At 48.4% G+C, this 25,717-nt stretch overlaps 1 protein-coding gene across 1 annotated transcript in view; it reads right to left on the bottom strand.

Moving 5' to 3' along the window:
- The window catches only part of Zfyve28 (zinc finger FYVE-type containing 28), a 90,082-nt gene that overhangs the window by 10,797 nt on the left and 53,568 nt on the right, over window positions 1–25,717 (bottom strand). The window contains exons 7-9 of the mRNA XM_052199328.1: window positions 18,371–18,472; window positions 10,473–11,777; window positions 6,676–6,678 (exon numbers count right to left, since the gene is read on the bottom strand). Of these exons, the coding sequence (XP_052055288.1) occupies window positions 6,676–6,678; window positions 10,473–11,777; window positions 18,371–18,472 (1,410 nt within the window). The remainder of the gene's footprint in view (window positions 1–6,675; window positions 6,679–10,472; window positions 11,778–18,370; window positions 18,473–25,717) is intronic.

Here is a 25,717-nt window from a genome sequence, read left to right as displayed (position 1 = left end):
TCCGAGAAACCGGGCATGATGTGGCCACAGGACCTTTCAGTGTCCCTGAGCCACCACGCTCTTCCCCTGGATCCCTTTAGGAGCTTCTCGACTAAAAACTCAGGTCCTCAGGCTTAGTAGTGAGTGCCTTTACCTGTTGAAGGAGTATCAAGTTCCAGTGTCCTGTGTGAGAAGCCACCCCCAACCAGGTCACAAACAGACCCTACGACACAAATCCCTTCCAGCTCCAACCCTGTCTGGTTATTCCTTGTGGACCCATTGTGTATTAACACAATGAGAATGTAAAACCTGTAACAGCCTTTCTTCCTGCTCTGGATCTACACCAAAAGATCCCCAATATAATAGCCTCCGTGTCTGAGGAACAGACAAGAGTCCATACTCAAGCAGGCTGTCCTCTCTGTGGGGATAATCACTTTGCAGTAACAGGTGCTATATGGATCAGGAAAGCAGAGTAGCCTGCAGGGCTTGCAGCACCCCTTCCCCCCCCCCCCCCGCCCCCAACCTCCGCCGCCTCTGGCAAGGCACTCTTCCTCATGGCGTCATCGCGGCATCATGAAGACATGTCCAATGGCCATTCTGGGAAGGAGTGGGAGAGCAGAATGGTCAGAAGCCTGAGCTCCAGATGCCATGGTGAATGTCATAGGCCCACAGAGTGTGACACATCCACATGACACCCCAGAAGGTTTCGTCAGTGTCAGGATCTCAAGAAGAGACCAGCCTGGATGACCAGTAAGTATGAGGGTAAGAAAATGAGATTTCCCACAAATCAAGGGAAATCTTGGAGCCCAGGAACTTGAGGCAGGAAGGCTCAGAACCTTCAGTGGAGTGCACTGTGACCTCAGACCTCTAGCCTCTAAAACCTGAGAGTAGAAGTCTGGCTTTAGGTCTCCTCTTACACAAAGGTGGATGTGGAATTTCTGATCCCCTCCTGGGACCAACCCACACCTGCTCCACAGCCCCGGTGAGTTACTGGTCCAGAGGTGAGATCCCTACACCCACAGAATGGCAGTCAAATGTCCTGATGGCTAGATAAAGATCCAGTCTGTGAGATAGCAGTGCAGCTGCCTCAGGTCACTAACACAGAGTGGTTTGCAGGGAGGGGATATTCATGCAGTGAAGACTGTCCACAAAAACACAGCACGCTTCAAGTGTTTGATGTCGTCAAAGGAAACAGTCATACCTAACATATAATTATAGTTTAAGTCGTTTAGGGGAGTCGGAGCTTGTAATCAATGTTTATACATCTAGGAAAGCGATCTGCAAAGAGTGTTTACTGCTGCATTCATTCCGCAAATTGAACAGCAAAGAGGTGGTCTCGATTCATGCTTCTGTGTACAGGCTTTGAATGCCACACACCTGGAGACCAACTGCAGGAAATGAAGGAAGACAGCTGAGGTCTCTTTAAGAGAAACAACATGCACACACACACACACACACACACACACACACACACACACACACACACGGGATGAGGGGAGGAGGGGCTTCTGGTGACATGGCAACTTTCACTACAGATGCTAGCTGCCCCACTACCTCTGTCAAGCCTCTCAGGGTGACCCAGAAGGAAGGTGGATCCTCACTTCCACCCCAGCACTCCAGGCTAGGGACTCCAACCCTGAGAGGGTGGCTGAGGCTGAGGGGACACTATCCCCAACCCTCTGAAATTCCCATGCCACCTGCTCCTCCCCTCCTTGCCACTCAGAGGTTCTCCGAGGCAGGGGAAGGGTTAGATTTCTAGTCCACATTCTACAGTTATCAAAGGATACCTGAGAGGCAGAAGAGTTGCTGTGGGACAGCAAATAGACCTGAATGTGAGCCAGGCAAGCACCAGGCCCGCCAAGTGCGAAATGGACTAGGTTCCAATCCCTCTAGGCAGCATGAGGTCTCTGGACTTTGAGATGGGCGGGCCATTCACCTAGATAGGAACATTCTTTACATTTTTAGTTACTACTGACCAAGACCACACATTAGGGTTCTGCTGAGGCCAAGTCCAGAGTGTCCTGCCTCAGACATGCCTGTCTGAAGACACGGAGTCAATTAGCCTGTGAATTGCACTCACACCCATGCTGCCAGTGCCCTGGTGGAGCCCTCAGTGAGGTGAAGGACTCTCAGGAAATCAGACTGTGAGCTGAAGGTCCCCAGGTATCACCATCCCTGCCAGGGCTGCAGTTTATTTAATCTACAGAATGGAGAAGTGAAGCTGTCTGACCTTAAGAGAGGGGCACTGAGCACACACTGTGGAGGGAGGAGCCTCTGGGGCTCACTCCTCCTGCTGTGAGACTCCAGACCTGCAACATGGCGCTGAGGCATCATGGGTCATCAGGCAAATGGGGAGGGGAGAGTTGAGGCCTCAAGGGAAGCCCTTGAGGTCACAGGCTGCCTCAATCTCCTATTGTCAAAGTGGGAGCCCTCTGAAGAGATAGATAGGACCACAGAAGGAAGCTGCCCAGGCATGAGTGACCGAGGGTCTACCCATGCTCTGTGGACACATTGCTCTCACAGCAAGACAACCGATCCTAGGCTTCCCAAGGCCTACGCCAGAAATGTCTCCACATCTGACTGGGAAAGCTCAGAAGGCACACAGTGAGCAAGACTCCACAGCCACACTCAAGGGTATCCGGAAGGCTCCAGTCACTACACTTGTCCCCTGGCTATCCAGGGGGAGGAGAGACGCAGACATCAGGTAGGCCTGAGAAGCCCCATCTTCACAGAGGCCAACTCTGATGACAACGGTGATAGCATGGCCTCTATGAGCAGGCAGAGCCTGCATTCCATCAGCGCCACCTATACCCACTGTAGGCCAGCAGGCTGTAACCCGAGGGACACATGGGCAGGGTCAGCTGTGGAGGAAATCCTACTCACGCTGGAACCCATTGTGTCAGAGGTATGTGAGCCAGAGTCTGCAGTCCCTCCTCTCCTGGATTGAGTGCAATAGTGCCCAATGTGGAGATTGCCTCTAAGTGGCCATAGCTATCCCTCCAAAGATGCCACAACTACTCTTGTCTACCCGCCGGGACCTGAGGCCACCTGCCCTGCTCAGTTTCATCTGTATATCAACTGACAACACTGCTCACACCTTCAGGAGACATCTGGGCTCAGAGACAGAGCCAAGACCAGGGTAGCACTCACCCCACCTCTCAGAAGGCCCATTATTATGGTATGGGACTCTAACCTCCACGTCACTACTTTTTAACTAAAGATGTAATATGTGTGTGCACTGAGAAAGTATGGAGATGCAGATAAACAAGAAGTATGTTTAGATATGTTTTATATATATATATATATATATATATATATATATATATATATATATATATATATATATATAAAACACACATGTATATGTGTGTGCATGAAGGCACAGATATGATGCACTCAGACATACCAACGCACTGCCATTCTTGTCATGCATGCCAGACTTTCCCCGAGCTTCTGCTGCTTCTAAACGCTTCCTAGAAACTGTGTGGCAGCAAGCGGGTGAGCTTGACTGAGGACTTCCCTGGTCACCCTGCAGTTTAAACAGGGGATGCCCCTTCTGCAGCCTGGCATCTGAGGACGGGCACATTTGACTGCATGTGGTCTATTTGAACCTTTTCCTTGCTCACTTACTTCTGAATCTGTGCTCCCTAAGGAAGGAAGAAGCAAGAAATGGTCTTGCTTCACACAGATAGAATACCTGCTATATGTCTTGCTGAAAACTGTCGTAAGAGCCAGGACCAGCCTGCAATCCTTCTCCAGAATAGCACAGGGCATAGTGCATGTACCATAAGGCTTGATTCTTCAGGCCTGAACTCTGCCGAGCTATGTTCTCCAAGAGTCTCCTCCCAACATTGGCACCTTCCCTACACCCACTGATACCCAGGTGAGGATCTGAGGTTCCCTAAGGGAACCATCACATGTGTGCCCTGTTGGGACTGCACACTACCAGCATGCACTGGGGATACACTGGGCAGAAGACAACAGGGCAGATACTGGGGAAAGGACGGCGGAAGTGAGAACATTAGCAATGAGACTTCAAGTCCCAACAGTGCTAGGGCTAGTGACATCTGAAGGCCCACTACCTTCCTGGCCATGATGCTGCATTTCCACTTGGCCTTGAGCCAGTGCACTTCCCTAAATGAGGATTCTAAGTCCTATCCAGATATACAGGAGATGCAACATGTTACATGGGACTTGCTGAGAGATACTATGGATGAAATCAGTTAGAGAAGACCACCGCAGCCATCCACCACCAGAGGGAACCATAGAAATGCCTGCTAAAAGGCAGCCACGAATCCCCCACAAGACTACACTGGCAAAGTGTCCCACTGGCTCAACACAGGCGGTAACTGGTACTGTGCAAAAAGCCTGGTGTAAGGTGTGTCCGAGCTGCAGCCTAGAGCTGTAAGCTTATTAACATTGCGGGGTTTTGGTTTTTGTTGATGTTTGGTGATTTGTTTGTTTGTTTTGCTTTTTTTTTTTTTTTTGGTTTTCTGTTTGTGTTTTAAAGACAGGGTTTCTCTGTGTAGCCCTAGTTGTCATGGTGTAGACCAGGCTGGCCTTGATCTCAAGAGATTTCCTGACTCTTCCTTCCAATTGCTGGGATTAAAGGTGTGATCTACCACCATCTGGCTCACACACACACACACACACACACACACACTTAAATTTATAGAGTCTTACTGTGTAGACCTGGCTAACCTAGAATTCATCATGTAGACCAGGCTGGCTTCAAACTCAGAGATCTGCCTGCCTTTGCCTCCTGGAGTGGTGGGAGTAATGGTGTGAACCATTACACTCTGCCCAACTACAGTTCTTAGGTGTGAACGTAGATAATGTCATGTTGCAATGTCAAGAGACTGAACACTGGGAAGAGTCAAGAGCTGTCTTAGCACATGGCCAAGGTCTGTGGCTGAAGGAAGCAAACCGTGATCAGAGGCAGATCACAGAGGGATGGAGAAACAAGTCATCTGGGTCGTCCAGAGAACACATGCAAGAATGAGGCAAGGCACCTGAGGAGCCCGGGCCAGCTGGTCTCCACCTTAGGAACTGGCTGACTTCTTCTATGCACCTGCTGGAGGATACAGCTACAGAAGGAGCAGGGTGTGATCATGACACATGGGAGTTACCAAGTGACCAGGCTAGAGAGAGACGCTGGAGTCAGGGCTGAGAGGCAGGCAGTAAGGACTGTTACAGGGGACTCTGTGGTCATGGCCACCCCTTTGGCTAGGCCTGTTTTACACCAGCAGGAGGCCCATTATCTAGGAGGGCAGCAAAGCTCACAGGATGGACACACACACACACACACACCACAGGCTCTGCCTCCCAGGTTAGCAGGATGTGTAGTGGGTGCCTGTGTTGGTAAAGATGGGCATACCTTGGAGCGTGTATGCTGTGTATGCTGTTTATGTGTATGTTATGTATGTGTGTGCTGTGTATGCATAGGTCAGTGCTTCTCTGGAAAGATTTTGACCTCTGTGATGATGATTCTAGACCCTGGGGTAGAGTCTAAAGAAAAAAAATGAAACTGCACAAGACTAACCTAAAACATAAATTGAAAATATGGATTAAATAGACTATGTCCTGTGACACAATACCATTTCTATTGGAGTTGTGGGTTTGGTGGTTTTTTTTTTTTAATTTTGTGTGTATGGGTGTTTTTCCTGCATGTGTGTCTATGTATTATATATTTGCTTGGGGCACCACAGATGATATAAGAGGGCACTGGAGCCCCAAGATCTGGAGTTACAAAGCTGTAGGTTGTCATGTGGGTGCTGGCAACTACATCAAGGTCCTCTGGAAGAACAGTCAGTGCTCTTGATCACAGAGCCATCGCCCCAACCCCTGGAGTTGTGTTTAACAGAAACTTTGTGGAGAAATGCTCACAGCATCATTTTTGATTATGAAAAATAATCAAAACTATTCATAAAATGTGAGAAATTTTTATTTACTTCTTTTAGTCTTTTTAATGTTTCTAAAGTTTTTACAATGCTCAGGGGCCACACTTACAGATTTTAAAAAAGGGGGATTAGTGTAGTTTCTACAGCAAATATCCCTGCATGTCCAGGTGGGAGACAGGCTTGAGTGGGTTTTGTCCTCTGACAAGCAGACAATGGAGTCTGGAGTTTGGAGCACCAAAGAATGTCTTGAGTCAGGAAGCTAAGGCTAGGTGGGAGAAAACCAGATTTTAAAACTCTCAATGCCCCCCCACCCAAAATTTCATCTCTGACCACTGAACAGGTAGGTAAGAAGCCAGCAGAAAGAACTAAAGAGCTCAGGTTCCAGAACATTCACTCAGCAGGGTCAGGACATCCATGCTGACCACTGACAATGTCCCACCACCCTTGATGCTGGGGCTGGTGGAATCAGCCAAGGCCAGAAGCCCACCCACAGAGGGCCTACTCCAGTGGGCTACACCCTCAGCCTTAGGCACCCCTGCTCCCAGCATGTGTTAGGCCCTTGGCAGGAATGGCCCTCCATGCTTATGCGGTCATCTTCTCCCTGACTAGAAACACACACTTAGGAATGTGACGGACTCCAGCCTCAAAGGCAGGCGGGTCTCTTGCCACAGCTCCCCGCTTTTTTTCCATTTTCACCCAGGTAGGACTCACCCCTGGGACAGACGCCTGTGAGCACAGGGCCTAGCGTTGGTCACTACACTTGCCATGCCACATGCCACAGGAGGTACAGAGGCACCTGCTGGAACAGCAGAGACACGGATCCTGCTGCTTGCAGAGAGTGACGGTAACTGTCACTTTCAGGGACACTGGAGTGAGGTGGACATCAGCATCTGTCTCCCAGATGCAGAAATGGAGTTGAATCATAACCCACTTGTGATGGATAACCTTGGTTGTCAATTTAACTGCATACAGAAGGCAACTGAAACCCGAGATGCTAGGCACTCTTGTGAGGTGTTTTCTTAATCTGATTATTTGAGCAGGAAGACCCACAGTGGATGCAAACAGCACCTGGTTGCAGCCCACAGAAAAGGACACAGAGGAAGAAACTTCTGTTTTTTGCCTACTTGTCCTCACTCTCACTGACAAGTTCATCTACCCTGTTACTAGTATTAAAAACAATTTCTTCAAGATTCCGACACAGACTGAAGATCAGCTACTCCTCAGGAATCCTCCAGAACCACAGCACCAGATTAGGACTATTGCTGACACATCTGGCCTCCAGACTGGACAACTACCAGGTTCTCAGCCTTACCAACATGAGGCTTTAGAATACCCAGACTAGATCCTATATAGATATATCCCAATCTAATATGGGGATTTATTACATATATAATTAAAACAACATAATACATATTATATAATGTTATATATTTATATATTTTATAGTTGCATATTTATAATGTATATGTGATATATACATATATATATACATACATACACACACAAACACACGACCTTGCTCCTTCAGAGAATCCTGACTAATACACCACCCTGTGCATGAGACTACATGTGTCATGACAAAGCTTTGTCAGATCGCTGTCACACTAACCAGACCTCCTGATGTCTCATTCCACATTTCAGCAAATGCTTTTGCCTGTGTGTGACTGGCCTCTTCTGTTTGAAAACACGCTGCTGTTGTCACCTCCCTGCAGAGCCTGAAAGGCCTGGTGCATCCCGCTGGCTCCTGGGTGGGTTCCGGCACCAGGCTTGGCCTCTGAGGAATGTGCCCATGACACACAACACTGGGCCAGCGCTCGCTCCTAGGGCGGTTCTGTCAGTGCTGGTACAGGAGTGACAGGGAATGGTTAGGCAGACCTCTTCCAGCTCCCTAAAGCAGTGCTGAGCTGACATGCCTCTGTCCAAGGTCCTGGCGCCCTGCCAAGTGCTTCTTCTTCAGACCATGGGCATCTTCTAAAATGACTTCCCGGAAGGTGGGAGGTCTTCTGAGCCAGCTGGCAGGTTTTCTCACCTTTTCATAACTGAATTAGAGTGTTTTCTGAACTGGACTGGGTTTAAATGTAGAGGCATGTTGTAAAGGGCCCTTCCTAGGGTACAAGAAGTTTTCAGATGGTAGGTGTCTTCTGCTGTTACCTGGACCAATAAGAAACAGGACAGATAAACAAACAATAAAACAAAAACAAACAAACAAACAAACAAAAACAAAAACAAAAGAAGGTCCCACAACTCCCCTGTCAAGAAATTTACAGGGTTCTTGTGTCGACCTTGTAGAAAAATAATTCACTCACCAAAAAAAACAGAGCCAGAGGTCTCAAGGTAGCCATCAGCAGTCTTTGGGAAGTTAATTCATTCCATTTGATGTGGCTACGAAGCTGGGGCTGCCTCCAAGAAAAGGCTTTCTGGAAACAGGAGAGACATCTGCACCAGCTGTCCTTAGCTGCACCATCTACAACAGCGGGGTGTGGATGAGCCTGAGCCGAGGAGTGCACACTGGCCCAACTGTGTCAGTAAAGGAAAGTGGGGATGTCTCCAACACATTCCTGTAAGGTCTCGACGAGAGGCCAGGAGGCAGGGAGAAGAGGGTACGGATCTCAGAGCTATCTAACTGGTGTCAGGGATGTGCACCCTCAAAATCGACCTCTGAGCCATAAAACTTTACATACATCTATTTGCTTAGCATTGTCTAGAAAGAATATTCTTTGTAGTAGCAAATATTCTATGTATATTTGTAACAAGTATTCTATGTAGCTATAAAGCCAAGTTAAATGTAAGCAGTAGTTTCTATAAACTGATGCAAAGCTAAGCAGAAGCATTTTCAAGTGACATTAGTTCTTGTTTGGTTGGCTTGGTTTTGAGACACATTCTCATTCTGTGGTCCAGGCTGCTTTCAAGTTGGCCACTCCCTTGCCCCAGCCTGCCCAGAGCTTAATTATGAATACTCACCCAACAAGTCACTGACTGGCTGTATGTTAAGAGATTACACCCTAAGGATAGAAAGTTGCTTGAAAATCATAGACAATGTGAAGGAGTTGAAACACACACACTTGTAGGATGTATGTAACCTTGGGTATGTTGAAAATGGTTAGTTGACATAAGACCTGCATGTTCTACTATTAGAGACCAAAAGATAATAAAAACACATGTCCACGCAAAATTGGAAATAGAATTTCATAGCCACATGATTCTTGACAGCCAAAAAGCCTCTTACAGATGGATTAACTGTGAAGGGAGAAAGACCTAGCATGGCCACTCTGCATAATGGGGCAGCACAGCTGCAGAAAGGAGTGGCGTGCTACTCTAGAGCAGTGTGGATGACCCTTGAAGACACTGCTCAGGAAAAGATGAGGCACATGGAAGCGCCTGCACTGTATGGCTTATTCTCAACGTCTATAGTCAGAAGATCATATACACCAAAAGCAGATTGGAGGTTTCCAGGGCCTAGAGAGTAGGTGGGTTTAGAACTTCTGCCATCACAGCCAGCAGCAGAGCAGAGCTATGTAGTAAGTGACTGGGATAACATTCAGTCATGACAGACACAGGATCCTGACCAGCTCTCCCCTGCATGCTTTCAGGAAATGTGACCATTTGCTATCCAGGAAAGGGTGAGTGACAGGAAATGGATATGGAGGAGGCCAAGAAACTCCTGCCCCCTCAGTTGAAAGTACCCTCCTTCTCCATCTGCTCCCTATCCTGCCCTTTGCCTTGTCCCAGCCTGTCCCCAGCCATGTGTTGGTATCCAGGACCTCCATTCTTGCCTGCCTTGCCCAGGTAAGTCTCCACGAGGCGGGGTTCTGAGGACACCACAACCACTGGTATAAAACCACTCAGGCTAGGAGATGTCTCTGCCCCTCCCTCTTGCCCCAACATTACAGACAAACTACACAATATAGTCAACACCAGCGATGCTTGTCAAAATCTGCTATGGACAGAACACTCAGGTGAGAAGCAAAGAGAGAAGGCTCAGTTCTAACGAGGCATGTCCCATCCCACCCTGACATCACCAGGCAGTGGTAGAGAAGGATGTCCGAGGGAAGGGACTCAGGGAACAGGGAGAGTGAAGAAAGGACTAGCAGGAGACAGGCGAATACTACCCAAGAAATTGCCCAATGGTAGCCTCAAGAGCTCAGTATGGCTCTGTACACAGTCAGGGTTTCTGTGAATCTCTTCTCAGCTGTGTGAGCCCAGCAGGTATGGTGGTGAGTGAAGGTCAGTGGCCTGTGTGCTTAGCTTCCCCCTACATCCACTTACTACCGGCCAGTCCACCATGGGCTATGTCAGGGGTAGGCGAAGCTACCAAGATGAAATGGAGGACCTTGTGCCAACATCACCTAAAAGAATCACTGGGCCCCTGGAGATCACGGAAAGGCAGCTTAGCTTAGTGCAGTGTGGGTACCGGGGCAGTCTATACCTCGTCCTCTCGGGCATCAATCACATACCCACCCTGGGTCCAGAACCTGTTTGGTGGCCAAGAAACTCCAAGAGGAAGCATCTCAGTGCTTTGAGAATCAGACAGGATATGTCCTAAATGGAAAAAAAAAAGTGATGTCTGGTCCCTAGCACAGAATCAGCCCTTACCTGGAGCCCGACAGGTGTTGAGGTTCTGTCTGGGCCATGTCCCCTCTTGGACTGTCCCCACTGACCACAGAGGACTTCTCAGAGTCCTGCTTTCTGGCCTCTGGCTCTGGCTGGTCTTTGACCTCACCCTCTCCTTGCAACCTGCTTGCAGTGTCCACCTGAGGCCCTGAGGTGTGCACCAGGCACTTGTTGGAAGCAGGGGCTTTGGGCTCCTGCCTGCTGGAGGCATCTTCTGCAGGCACGGTGACATCAGAAGGCTGGGCCTCATCTAGTCTCTCAGGCTCTTTGTCACCACCCTTGGCTAAGCTGACTGAAGGGTTAGAGGCACTGATGACACTTCCGGGGCCACACTTCTCCCGTAGGCGCTCTACAGCGTCCTCCCTGCTGTCCCCACAGCTTCCACAGCACACACAGGAGTGGAGGAGGCAGTTGGTGGCTGTGGTGCTGAGTTTGTGTGAATCATCCCCTGTCCCCTCTGCCCTGGGCTCCAACGGTGAAATACCATGGCCTGGGGCTTCTTGGGCTGCCACAGCAGAGTCCTGGGAGGTGGGAGACTTGGGGTTGAAGATGACCGTGGCCGACAGTTTCATTCCCCCGGTCCGGTGTGCAATCATCTCTGCAGTCTCGGCCCCCTCTGCGCTCACCTCCCAGCCATCCAGGTAGAGCTGTGAGTCTAGGCAGCTGCAGGAAGTGGAGCCCACGAGGCTGGCCAGCTTTATCTTGTCACCCTCAATGTTGTTGTTGCTCCAGTCTTCGGCCTTTACCAGGGCGGGTACCCCGACCCCCACCTCTTCACTCTGGCCATCCTGTCCTCTCTGCTGGACATTAACCTGCGTCAACTCAAATGTGTTCCCTGGAGATTCAGGCCTGGCAGAAGACTCTGCCACCTCCACATCATCCATGAAGAACACCCTTTCCTCCTCATCACTGCCTGATTTCAGCTGCGCTCTGGCTGGAGAGGCCTCCCCGCGGGGGCTAGCCTCTGAGCCTGGCCTATGCGCTGGGGACTGGCAAGCACTAGGAGGTGAAAGCAGAGAGGACATCTCATCCCCAGCCCTGTGAACCATGCGGCTGAGCTCCTCCAGTTCCTGATCATCATACTGCATTGAGCAAGCCAGTTCTGCCTCTGGGTTGTTGGCACTGGCGGAAAGTGTCTCCTCGGGAGGAAGGGATGGAGAAAAGGTGGGTGCCAGGGCACTGGGTGCCTGGGCGTCTGCCCGGATGGGGAGTTCCACATCCTGAGAAACACAGAGGCTCCGCTCCAGAGTGTGCAGCTCCTCCTCGGTCAGCGCCTGCAGCAGATCCCTACAGGGTCAAGACAGAAACGAGGCTGAGGGTCTCAGATGTCACAGCTGCCTCTGCCGACAAACAGCAGACGCAATCCCCTGAAGCTGACACCCACACTGAAGAGTTGAGGCAGCAACCACTTGTGCTTGACATTCCACATGCCCGCCACTTCAAAAGGAGACCTGGCCGGGCTGAGGTGGCACACGCCTTTAATCCCAGCACTTGGGAAGCAGAGGCAGGCAGATTTCTGAGTTCGAGGCCAGCCTGGTCTACAGAGTGAGTTCCAGGACAGCCAGGGTCGCCAGCTTTCTTCTATATCATGAGGAGTAGAAGTGTGAATAGCTGTTACTACATTTGTAAATTCTATTTAAACCTGAGATTCAGGAACCGCTCACTGGGAACGCCAAGGCCCTGGTTAGATGGGAATGCAGATCAGTGGTGAGCATTTGTGTACCGTGCATTAATAAAAATTTTTTTAAAGATTTATTTATGTTTATTTTTGTGTAGGGGTGTTTTACCTCATGCATATCTGTTTAACACATATGTCTGGTACCCATGGAAGCCAAAAGAGGGCCTTGGAACTGGGGTTACAGAAGGTTGTAAAGCCACCATGGAGGGGCTGGGAATCAAACCCCGGTCCCCAGGAGGAGCAGCGAGTGCCCTTAACTCTCCAGTCCTGATAAAAACCTTAAAGCAGTGGTTCTCAGCCTTCCCAATCTTCCACCCTTTAATGTTCCTTGTGTAGTGGCGACCCCCAGTCATGAAATTATTGCATTGCTACTTCATAACTGTAATTGTGTTACTGTTGTGAATCATAATGTAAATATTTGATACACAGGATACCTGATATACAACCCACAAGGGGGTAGCAACCAGCAGGTAGAGAACCTCTGCTTTAAAGAATAACCTCAATACTCAAGTTTATTTACCTGGGAACTTTTACCTTTTTAAAAGAACTAATTATTACTAAAAACAAGCCATATTCCTGACAGCCTTTGGACAGCAATGGCCTTGCGGGAGAAGGCAAGCAGGGCCGGCCTTGCTAGGGCTCCCTTCCAGGTGTGCGAGGCAGGCTTCAGCCTCTGTACACATAATGCATGTTCTACAGTAACGACAGTAGCTAGGAAGGAAACGCAAGCCACGAAGAGAGCAGTAGGGCCCCTGGCTGAGTTTGGGATGGTTTCCTCATAAAGGGGACCTGGGGAGGGGAGCTTGGAGGAACAACTGTGATCAGGATGCAATATATGAGAGAAAAAATTAAAACAGAGACAGAACACTGAAACTGAGCCTTGAAGATGAAGACGGGCTCTGTGACAGTGACTAGGATGAGCCTGAGGCAAGGCCAACAGGCCAACTACATGCTGCCCTCTGCTAGGGAAAGCCCAGGATGTATGTGAGGTCTGCATCCCATAGTGAAGAGTCCAGTGTATCTATGGACAGGCAGAAAGGTCGTGTATTTCTCAGAAGTGTGAGGCTTATAAAAAGCACCAGTGTCAGAGGCAGGATCCTCCCTTAGGCTGTTGGTCAGGAAGACCCAGAGTCCCTCAGGACCATTCAGGCTATTATCACTGCCTCTGCTTGTCCACGAGAACCTAATGATAAAGACCATATTGTTGACCGCACGAAGAAGTCCTGGTAGGTTGACTATGCACCAGTGAATGGCCTCATACCCCTAGTATATGGGCAGCACTGATTACACTCAGTGTGTTACTAAAAACAAACCCAAAAATGATTCGAATAAAAGACATCAAAGTTAAAGGACAGATGTGTTGGGGAGAACCCGGGGAAGGCGTAAGGAAGGTGGCGTGCATGTGATCAAATCGCATTGTATATAAGTATGAAATTCTCAAAAAATACATTAAAATATAACAAGGAAAGAACTGTAAGGCTTCTGGAGTTTCCTAATCCAAACACACTCACAGACAGTATCCACACCCAAAAATAATCAACCAGGAGCCCCGGCACACTCCCATGCCTCCGGTCTCCCTTGACTTTATGAGCAGATGTGCTTTTATCTGTCTTCATTATCTAGAGAAATGAGAATTGGCAACCTACAGGCTCTTGTGGAAGGCATCGTCCACGGATACAGTATAAATATGTAGTGAGGGTCTAGAACATACTGATATAAAAATATTTGTCATTTACCTGAAATTCAAATTTCAGTGGGCATTCTGTTGCTGTATCATTGTATCTGGTAAGCTCAATGCATTAGTGTGCTTTCTGTTGCTATAAAACATCCTGACCAAAAGCAACCTGGGAGGATAGGGTTTTTTGGCTTGTACTTCCATGCTACAGTCTGTCACTGAGGGTATACTTGGAGGCAGGAACTGAGATAGCCAATGGAGGAACACTTCATGGCTTGCTTAGCCTGCTTTCTTATACAGCCTGGGACTGCCTGCCCCGGAGTGGCCCCACTCACAGTGGACAGAGCCTTCCCATGTCAATCATCAATCAAAAAAATACCCCCACAGATCTGCCTACAGGCCAGTGTGATAGACACATTTTCTCTACTGAGTTTATCTCTTCCAAGATGACTCTACCTTGTGTCAAGTTGATAAAAAAAAAAAAAACTAACCGACACACTCAAGAAGATCCACTCACAGCAAGGTTCACTGTTGTAGATCATTCGCTCTAAGGCTACTGTCTTCTGTTCTGTAAACATACCTCAGCTCACTTAATGATATTTCCACTGAGGAGATCTGGCTGACACAGTCTGGCACTACTGCACACCTCTCCTCTAGAATATCACATGGCATTTCCACCACACAGGAAGGGACGACTGGCTCACAGAGTTGGTGTATGAACTACTTTTCTCAATGCTATAACAAAAAAACCTGATGTGGGGAAGAGACAGGTGGGTTTATTTTGGCTTGTGGTTTGGGGGGATACAGTTCATTTTGTCAAGGGAGGCATGGCAGCTGAGATGTGATTTAGATGCTCAAAATGCATGTATGGTCAGGAACCAGAGACAGTGATGTTGGCTTTTTCTCCTTTTCCTTTTTATTCAGTCCGAGATCCCTGGCCCTGCTGGATGGTGCTACTCCCATTTGGGGGTGGATCTTCTCTAGGAACTCTGTGAAAGATATATCCAGCAACGTGTATCTTAGGTGACCCTAGATCCCACCAAGTTGACAGTGAAGACCAACAACCAGTCTGTAAGCAGCCTGGACGTGCTGAGTCTATGGCCTCGGCTGTCAGCTCTGTCCCAGGCAGCACAAACCGGTGCCCCTGGCGCATGCGCAATGCGACCTCATTCAGCATCATGGAATGAAGCTGAGCTCCAGCCTGTTCTATCAGTCCTTCCACACCCTAGCTGACGCTTACTCAAAACTCATTCCAGTTTTTCTATTTGTTGATTGTCTTTATATGTTTGGGAGTTAAGTTCTTGACGGGTTCATTCTCCCGTTCTTCAGCCCACATTTCGCTCTCTCACAGGTGTCTACTGATGTGACATTTTTAATATAATAAAGTCTCATGTGTCATTTTTAGTGGTGCTGAAAATTGAACCCAGGGACTCACCCACGCTAGGTAAGTGCCCCTCGCTGCATGGTAGTTCCAACCACGCTGTTTTTACAGTTGGCCCTTCTGTGTCCTGTTTAGGGGACAGCTGCCTCCTCCACCATTACAATGATGATCTTGGCTATTTTCCTCCAAAAGCCCAATAGTCTCTCTTTTCACGTTTATACCGCTACTCTATCAGAAATTGATTTTGTACATGATTGCAGTAGTGATCCAGACAGCCAGACATCCATAAATGAGACTGTTTTCTCATATGAACACCTATTAGCTCATCCCATTTACTAGAGAAAAAAAAAAGTCCCACTCTTTTGCAACGCCTCACAGACATAAGTTGGAGAACTATATCTTGATCCATGTGATCTATTCTGTTGATAGCTTATTTGTGGGAAGACTTAAATCATAGACTAAGTTATCTTCCTACATACTGTATTATAAAATTTTGCTCCTTCTGTCAGTTTCACTTTTTGAAAATTTTGTTACTTTAATTCAAATTGTCAAGTTGATCAACATAAAATTGTTCATAGTATCCTGTTATAATTGCTTTGTCTGTAAAGTCTATACTGATGTCTCCTGTCCAGCATTTTTCTTGCTTGCTTTCATTTCCTTTCATTTTTGCACTGGCTGGACTTGAACTCAAAAACTGGAATCACAGGCATGTGCCACCATGCTCAGGTTTTTTTGTTTGTTTGTATGTGTGTGTGTTTGTGTAAAATGGAAGGTCTATTTTATGCTACTTTTAAAGTAATATACTATTTTCCTCCTCTCACTGTTTTTACAGATTCTTTGCTGCTGTTGCAACTTTATGACATGCACAGGAATGATCTGTGCTCATCTTGCTTGTCATTTGAGTCTCCTGGATATATGAGTAGATTTCTCATCAGTTTTGAAAAGCCCTGGGCCATTTTCTTTGAATATTGCTTCTACTTGTTCTCTCTTCCTTACTGGGATCCCAGTGAGATGTTAGACATCGAGTGTGCTGCACACCTCTCTCCTACTGACGCTTACTTATTATGTCTACCTGCTTTCTCACTCCTCTTTGACTCTGGGCTTTAGTTTGTGCTTCCTTCGATGGTCTAGCCTCAGGTTTGTTACTTCTAGGTTCTGCTGGGTCTGACCTGCTTTCAGATCTACACACTGCTTTTTATTTTCAGACAGTGAACATTTAGCTCTCAAAATTAATAATTATTATTATTACTAATTATTATTTGGAATTTTTTCAGGACAGGGTTTCTTTGTGTGTGGCTTTGGCTGTCCTGTAACTAGCTCTGTACACCAGGCTGGCCTGGAACTCACACAGATCTGTCTGCCTCTGCCTTCCAAGTGCTGGGATTAAAGATGTGCACCACCACTGCTCAGCTAGGATAGTTCTACTTGATTCTAAAGTGGTAAACTCTCCTTCCTCTTTTTCAACCCCCTCTTTATTGTATGTTCTGCAGTACAATGCTGATCATTGTGCTCATGTCCTTGTATGTTAAGTCTACCTTATGAGTCACATGTTTTTCTCTTGACCACAAATCATTTTCTTGTCTCTTTACATTTCTCAACAGGTTTGAAACTGCATGACAGACATCAGAAAACATCCTAACAGTGGCACATGATGCTGTGCTGTGCTAAGGGAAGTGGTGGTAGGATCCATTATCACACTGGCCCAGACATCCAGCAGGCTCACCACTGCTCTGAGGCTAGTGAGCCTCCATCTTCCCATACACCAGAGTCCTCAGACACTGCGCTCTGCCCTCTGAGCTCCAACTCAGCCTCCAGTTTCCAACCCTCCATCCCATGAACTGACAACATTTGGCAAAAATCTCCAGGGTAACAGCAGAGGGCTTTCAGCATATATCTGTCTCCTGAGAGTCTGCAGGACTACAAGAACCTCCCATGCTCCTGAGGTTTTTTTTTTTTTCCCAGACTCCTCCTACATCTGAACCCAGCAGCTATGCTGCCTGGCTTCCCCTAGTGTTGATGTGGTCTGCTGGACCACTGCACCTGGGCTCTGCAACCCAGCCTGAACCTTGGGCAAGGAAACATTTGCCTTGAATTTTCAGATGCTTTCTGGGAAGAAAGACTAAGGATCTCTGGACCTAGCTCTCTCCTGCGCCCACGGAACTTCTCTTATTACCCCAGCACCCACCCCACCCTTCCTCAGCTAAGGCCGGGATGAGCATACCCTCTTGGCCTCAGCATTATGATCTCTCCTCATTTACTGTCATCCCTTGTCTTGGAACCAAGAAGGACAGGTCCTCAGCCTCTAAGTCTTGGGTTTGCATTCCACCCAGAGTGAGAGTTAAACAGCCAAGAGCCGTCTACCAGATAAACTGAACCCTGAAATAGGCCGAGCTCCCAGTCTGCTGTCTCAAAGAGGTTCCCAGACTTCAGGGCTGCACACAGGAAAAACCACAGGAGTCTCTTCTTGAATCTGTTCTGCATAGATCTATGTTCTATGTGTCTACAAAGAAATTCTGGCCTCACTGACTGTGCCCGAGGCCACCTTGGTGCTTAAAGGTTCTAAGGAGGCTCTGGATACTCTGGTAGATTCATAGGGTGCTACAAGGACCCACCCAAGATCCACATGTAGAGCCAAAGGGGAAAACACCAGTAAGACACCCATAAAATAGGTGGTCATGGCCTCCACATTGTTTCCTGCTCATCATGAGGCCATCCATAGGATATGGAAACCCATCCCACAGAGTCCCTGGGCAGTGCTCTATCTAGTTAAAGAAGAGTTTGGCATAGAAGGGTTCCAACACATCCTCAGGAGCCTAGCTAACCAGGCCTGACACAGGGGCTTCCTGAGGGAACTTCAAAGCTTTTATGAACTGAGAGCAAACACTGAATTGTGTGGTATACCTACCGTGGGAAGGTTACAATTCCCCAGAGCTCAGCATTCGAGAGCTGCCAACCACTCTGAGACCCAGGCAGAGCAGACAAAGGCTAGCCTGAGCCACTGTAGGACAGGTATCACACAGGAGAATGTGTGGCCAGTTCTGGTGACTCAGAGGGGACTGAACACTTGACATCAATACCTGCCTCCCAGCCCCCATGAGTCGGAGTGGGCTGAGTATGTGACTTCAGCAACCCTCTTCAGCCCTCACCTTATTTTCCGCAGCAGCGTGTGGAAGGGCCGGAACAGCTCTGACATGTCCTCCACCTTTCGGTCCAAGTTCAGGGGTCCATCTGCATAGACCACAAGGCCACTGTATTCAAGACACACAAGCCAGTGCGGTTAGGCTCTGTAGGCCTGAGTGAGCCCTGTGATTTCAGCTTCAGCATCTACAAGAAGACTGACAGCCAGCTGGGACCGGGGCACCCGCACTTAGCAAAGTTATAGCTTCACACCTCACCTCCTACAAGTAAAGTTTCAACAAGTCAAGGAAAAGATGATTACGATTACTGTCCAGACTTTACCATCAAGTTTATTAGCTTGGTTCACGGCAGGGATCTAACAACCATGGTGTGCATCTGCTCACCTCAGTGCTGCAGAGAGATGAGATCAAGGTTCATTACTATCGTCTACCTCACTGAAACTTAAAGACTAGAAGATCTGCAGAGGCTTGTAAGAATGAAGCCTAAAATTGTCATGTCAAAACCCAAGCACAAGCTAGAGACCCACGTGGGTCTCTCATCACCCTCAGGGCAGGAAGCAGCCTCTTGTCTACCCACAGGCAGGACTGACTCTTCCCTGGATGCCCTCTCCACAGGTTGGAGCTTTCCTCATTGTCCGGGCCCAGCACTTAGCATCCAGCACCCAGCTCGATACCAGCTCTACTCTGGGCAGCCCTGGGTCTATCAACTCATTCCCTTGACAGCCCCCCTCACCCTCTGGAAGCTTCAGGCTTACTGTCCAGTTCTGAGCGCACTTAAGTCAGCCAAGACCCAGCTCATCGTTCTCGGAGCCCACAGGATATTCACTCACCTGCGTCTCTGCTCCCTCATCTCAGCACAGGTTAGGGCTACTGGGCTTTCCGCTTGGAGAGCCCTACTTATTTCCACCACTGTGGCGTGCTCTCCTTGCCAACAGAGTCCCAGTAATCACCATGCCACAGAGTCCCTGTCCATTTCTAACAGTCTTCTTTATAACATACCCAGTTTGGTAAGAAAGAGTAACAAGCAGAATCAAAGGTACTCTTTTCCCCTTGAAAGGTTGGGTTCTGTGTGCAGAACAAAAACTCACAGCAAAAATGTACTGTGACGCATCTGGGCTCTGTGGGCCTGCGGAGTGGTGAGCTCACACTGAACACAAGCAGGTTTGTGGTGGGGACTGTACCCTGGAAACATGAGGCCAAATAGAGAAAGAGGGGAGACAGGGAGGCTGTGTGTGTGTGTGTGTGTGTGTGTGTGTGTGTGTGTGTGTGAGAGAGAGAGAGAGAGAGAGAGAGAGAGAGAGAGAGAGGAGAACAGAGAGAACATAGGCTTACAAGACTGGAGAGCAGGGTGTAGGGTAAATTCCAACTGCACGGGGCAGGTGGCAAGCAGGCTGGGGACCTGGGAAGGGTGGTCACTACAGTCACAGGCAGAATCTCTTCTCACTTAGAGGATCTTGGCCTTTTTTTCTCCTTGGATTTCAATTATGTGAGGTCCACTGCACTAAAGAGGGCAATCTGTTGAACTCAAAACTCTATTCATTTAAATGGTAACTCATCTTTAAAATGCATTCACAACGTCCAAACTGGTGTGAATGCTAAATATCTGGGTACAGTGACCATACTGACACACAGAACCGGTGATGTCACCGAATCGCTAACAATTCGAGATGTGGCAGCCATGTCCCAGCAGCCTTCACTGAAGACAGCATTCCTTCCTCCTTAGATTCTCCTGACATTCTGGACCAGGATCTTCCATCTGGGCACAGGTGGAAGGGCTTCTGATCTCTTGATTCCATTTCACTGGCTGTCAGACCTTCCTAAGTGGACAGGGATACCATTTTTATTTCAGTAAGTTTTGAAACAGACCATGTGGATCATTTTTTTCTTTGTGTTTCCTTTCTAAAGTTGTTTTTGCTTTTTGTTTTGTTTTGTTTTGTTTTTCTGTGTAGAAGGCTCCATAAGAATTTACAGGATGGCCTTTCTATTTCTTCCATAAAAGGGGAAAGGGGATTGCAGGGATTGCACAGAATCCAAAGGCCACTTTGGAGAGCATCTGTAGCCTCCCGGTCCATGAACATAGGCTATGGGCTGTCTTTCTATCATGGTAGATTATTTTCTCTATGATTTTTTTCCCCACAAATGGTCTGCAGTCCTCAGCAGCTATGTCTTTGACCTCCTTGCCTAAATTTATTCCTAGGCATTTTGTTCTTTTTCAATGTTGTTTTTTAAGTCTTATACTAAGGCTGAGGGTATAGCTTAGTAATACAGCACTTCCCTGGCATGCTCTGAGCCCAGGGGTGATCCTTGGCCCTGGAAAAACAACAAACAACAAACACAAACACCCAAAAACCTCATGTTTCAAGCAACATTTAATTACATTCAATGGAATATTAACCTTTAAAAAAAAAGAAAGAAATCCTAACACATTTTCTGTGCTGAGAGCAAAGCTAATGCCGTGTGGTTCTACTCACAGAAAACCCCTCACGTTGTCAGCTCCACACAGGAAGGAGAGCGGTGAGTGCCAGGAGGGTCGGGAGGGTGGCATTCATGCAGACAGGGACTTTTAGGGTGGAAGGTGGCAGTGTCCAGCAACATTGAAGTGCTCACTCAGAGAGGGTTAAAGGCGGGGCAAGATGCCTCAGCAGGTAAAGTCAGCCAAGCCTCAGGACCTGAGCTCAATGCCCAGAATACACATCACGAAAGGAGAGCTGAACCTGCAGGCTGCCCACTGACACACTCACACATATGCTCACACACACACACACTCACATACTCAGACACATGTTCACACACACATATGCTCACATACTCACATACATGTTCACACACATGTTTACACACATACTTACACGCACACACACTCAGACACATGCTCACACACACACACTCACTCAGACACATGCTCACACACACACACACTTACACTCAAACACATGCTCACACACTCACATACTCAGACACATGCTCACACACACATGCTCACATACTCACACACATGCTCACACACATGCTCACACACACATGCTCACATGCACACACACTTACACTCAGACACATGCTCACACACACACATGCTCACACACACACACACTCAGACACATGCTCACACACTCACACACATGCTCACACACTCAGACATGCTCACACACACATGCTCACACGCACACACACTTACACTCAGACACATGCTCACACACACACATGCTCACACACACTCATACTCAGATACATGCTCACACACTCATACATATACACTAATAATAAAAAATTTTTAAAGGGCTAAAATGTTTTATGTTGTTTGTGGTTTATCACCAGGGCTAAAACACTTATTTCATTGCCTTCTGTTTACACAAGTGTTAACTTTTACAGAGGGCTGGGGCTGTAACCCAGTTGGTATGCATGGTATGCAAGTAACTAGCCCGGCATGCATGAGGCCCTGGTTCTAACCCCAGCAGTGCATGCCTGTGATCCCATCGTGTGGAGGTGCAGAGAGGAAGACCAGAAGTTCAAGGTCATTCTTAGATACATAGCCTGAAACGCGAGACCCTGTCTTTTTTTTTTTTTTTTCCGGATTTGTTTTTTTTCTGAGACAGGGTTTCTCTGTATAGTCCTGGCTGTCCTGGAACTCACTCTGTAGACCAGGCTGGCCTTGAACTCAGAAATCCACCTGCCTCTGCCTCCCAGAGTGCGCCACTCCCCCAACCCCCGCCCGGCAGAGACCCTGTCTTAAAAAGAAAAAAAAAAGTGAGCTGGAGAGGGGGCTCAGCGGTTAAGGGCACTGGCTGCTCTTCCACAGAACCGGGTTCAGTTCCCACCCCCACATGGCCGCTCACACTTGCTGTAACTCCAGCTCCGGGGGATCCGATACCCTCACACAGACACACAAACAGGCAGACAGCAGGGCACACAAGGTAAGTAAATCATTCTTTAAAATCAATCCCGTACTGGCAGCACTTGGCTATGATTCTGTGTTTATCACAGTGAGGATGTTTCCTTAACACCTGTGTTTCTTATGCTTTAGTGACAGGAGTGTCCCAGTCAGTGCCTTAGTTGTAGATATTCATCCCCTCAAATGTTTTTATGGGTACTTTTAAGTGCTACTTTATGGGTAATCTGTATAAATATGCATCTGAGTCTTGTCAGATCAAAGTGGCAAAATTCTACCGAAGCCCAGCATGCCCCACCCTCCAGTAGGTGCAGGAGGGGAGCCTAGCTTCTTGTGGGGATACACACCACAACACAAACCCTATTTATACAACTGCAGGACTGAAAATCCAAATAGTATGCTTGAGAGAAAAAGAAAGAGATAGAGAAGAATGAATGAATGAATGAATGAATGAATGTATTACTCAGGCATATGTGTGAATGTAGGCGGCACTCGTACCTGCAAAGGGTAAGGAATGTGAGGTGTCTGTGATACGAGTATTCTGAAGTTAGTGCCAACCAATACCCAAGTCTAGCTGTGGTAAAACTGATTGGAAAATTCATGGATGGGTTGGATAGTAGGAAGCTGTACTTATAGAATGTTAAGAACCAAATAGAGAGAGAATATCATTATGTGAACCTGGAGGTAAAGAACACAGAAGGCAGAACTGGGGAGAAGGTGGATACGCCAAAGTAAGGGGTTACTGAGGCAGAGGCCAGACTGTGGCATCCATGGGTGTGGGTGGGTCTTTCATCCAGGAGGTGGGGTCTTGGCAGGGTATGAACCGGTGTGGTGCCCTTTTTATTTGAAACTTTCCAGGAGCACTGGTACCCTAGGCCAAGAGGTGTCACTGTTCTGACAAAGAACAGGTGGGGCCAAGGGCCAGCCATGCTCACACAGCTGGCTCTAGAAACAGAAGTGCAGGAGCCAGCTACAGGTGTTGCTGTGGTGTGGACAGGCCTTCTGGGGAGATACAGATGATGCAGATTTGACCCAGGTGAGGCCAGTGGGATCCTGGGCTGGCAGGCAATAGTGACCCTATAACACAGGCCACGTTGGTCAACCAAATGGGAGGGCTGGAAAGTCACCACTAAATCTATAGGTTTTGGTTTCTTTATTCTTCTAAGGAACTGTTTTTTGAAGATAAATACCTTAAAATTATACTGGAACCTAAAGAAGAGCTGCTTTCCAGACCCTGCCCAGACCCTGCCTCTCCTGCCCAGGCATGGCCTGACCCCTGGGATGTACAGGGCCAGGCACACAATGGTCACACAATATCAATACATGCTCATCGTGTGAACACAGGAAGGACTCTCCTGGGCCTCCTCCTGGGAAGTTGCAGGGAGTGAGATGCAAGAGAGCACGGGGTTGTAGGTTGTGTAGACCTGGTGAGCATCAAGGGTGGTGGTGTGAGAGAAGCGCCCACAGTGGGACTCACTGGGTGGCTTTTATCAGACACTGCCCCTCTAGGCCCCTCAGATCCACACCTGGCTCTGAGGTTATGGGCCTTCTCCTGATGACCCTGTCAGTTGACTATGCAAGGCTCCCTGTCACAAGCCAAAGCCCCACGCTCTGAGCGCCATGTTCCTGTGTCTGCTCTCCTTTTCCATAGACCTGGGTGTGCTCCGCCTTGTGGAGATCCCTTCAATCCCCTCAGCTCTTTTCTTAGGCCTTCCTTCCACCCTGAGGAGAAGGAGCTGCACGTCTACCTCCAGGAGGAGCCGCCCATGAAGCCCACACCCACAGTGGCCTCACTCTGCTCCAGGACTAGTGTGTTCTGGGTGGGCTACTGATCCAGGTACCGGCAGTACGGCACCGGCAGTACCGCACCCATGACACCGTCCAGCGAGGAGTAGCCACTGTGCATCAGCCACGTTCATTCAGGCACAGATGGTTGTGGAACCACTGGTAAAAAGTGGAATAAACATGGAAAACAGAGTTCAGAATAAAACTGAGCATGGTGGGGTAACCCTGTGATCCCATCCTCATGGGGCAGAGGCTGGAGAATCACAAGTTCAGGGTCATCATTGGCTACATGATGACTTCACGACCCGCTTGGGCTGTATGGAACTGTCTTAACCCACCAACCAACAAGAAAGAAAACAGATTCCAGAGTTAAATCTGGAAACAGCGCAGGCAGGGGCTGTCTGACACCTCTGTTTATTTTAAAACTAGTGTGCTGCCTAAGATAAACTTGAGGGTGCTCCCAAGGACTTCTGAATAAGTTGTCCTCTGATTCCATCTGCATTCAGCCAGGAGAGCAGGGGTCAAAGCAGGGAGGCAATGCATAGCCCAAAATGGCAGCTGGTTCTACAAGGCCTCCCAGGGAAGCCAGCCCTTGGGCATCCTAGGTGTATTCTCCTGGGTTGTGGGTAAGTGCTGGGTACTGTACTTTAAAGCACTTACAGTGGTCTGTCACAAGAGAGATGGGGTTTTCTGTGTTACGACATCCATTCTCAGAGATGCATTGCCCACTGCGATAAGGGTCAGTGCCTGTTCTTAAACTCTCTCAGACCCTTGCTGGTCAGCACTAGCAAGATGTACATTCCAAAGAATTTTCTGTTTTGTTTTTCAAAGATGAAAGGAAAGGACCAAACCAGTGCACCATTTTCTCTTAATGACCAGAGACGCCTGTGAGGCCCGCAGGGCCACCTGGAACAGTCACTCCCGCCCACTTTACATGGGCTATCAGGGACTTCCAGTCCTCCAGCTCAACATGCTCAGAAGACAGGATATCCCCAGATTCTACTGACTAAGGGTATTTTAAAGTAGCATCCATGGGCTGGGATGCGACCCTTTGGATATGCTGAAGAGAAGGAAGAGACTCTGTACAGAAAGGGGGACTACATAAGGAAGGGACTGAGCTATTAGAGGCTTCTGGAAACACCACACAGTGCTCAAACATAACCCTGAAGGCCTTCCCTGAAGACATCAAAGACACTTGAGCCAGCAGCCTGGCAGGGAGGGGCTGGACTGGCACCAGCCCCTGCTCTGCTTCTCCCAATACCTGCCCCAGAGCTTGCCTATGCAGCGGAGGTAAGTGCCCCCGTTTCTGCAGGCCCAGAGCATTGGCTGTCCTGAAGCACCACCTTTCCACCCCTATGTTTCCACCCCCATGGGAGGCTGCTATGTGTCTATGCTCTAGATTCCCTGAAGTCCTGCCGTGAACCTCTGCCTGGCCTGGACTTAAACCCAGCCTGGCCTCTGTCCCCTCTTTTTCTCCTGAGGGACTCTCTGTCCCCACTTTTATCCTAGCTATGCTCCCGCAGGTGGGGCCATCTCTCAGACTTCATATCCAGCCAGCTATCACCAAGTGCCCCCAACCCCGTGAACACCCACCCAACAGAAAGATGGAGCACAGAGGAAGAACAAGCTCTAACCGTTGAGTTCTGCTCTTAGTCCCAGATACTCAGAATTCCTGAGCAAGCGAG

The sequence above is a fragment of the Apodemus sylvaticus genome, chromosome 11 (assembly GCF_947179515.1).
Source record: "Apodemus sylvaticus chromosome 11, mApoSyl1.1, whole genome shotgun sequence".
NCBI classification, from domain to species: Eukaryota; Metazoa; Chordata; class Mammalia; order Rodentia; family Muridae; genus Apodemus; species Apodemus sylvaticus.
Note: the sequence above shows the minus strand (reverse complement) of the source record. Positions and strands in the feature narration are given on the sequence as shown.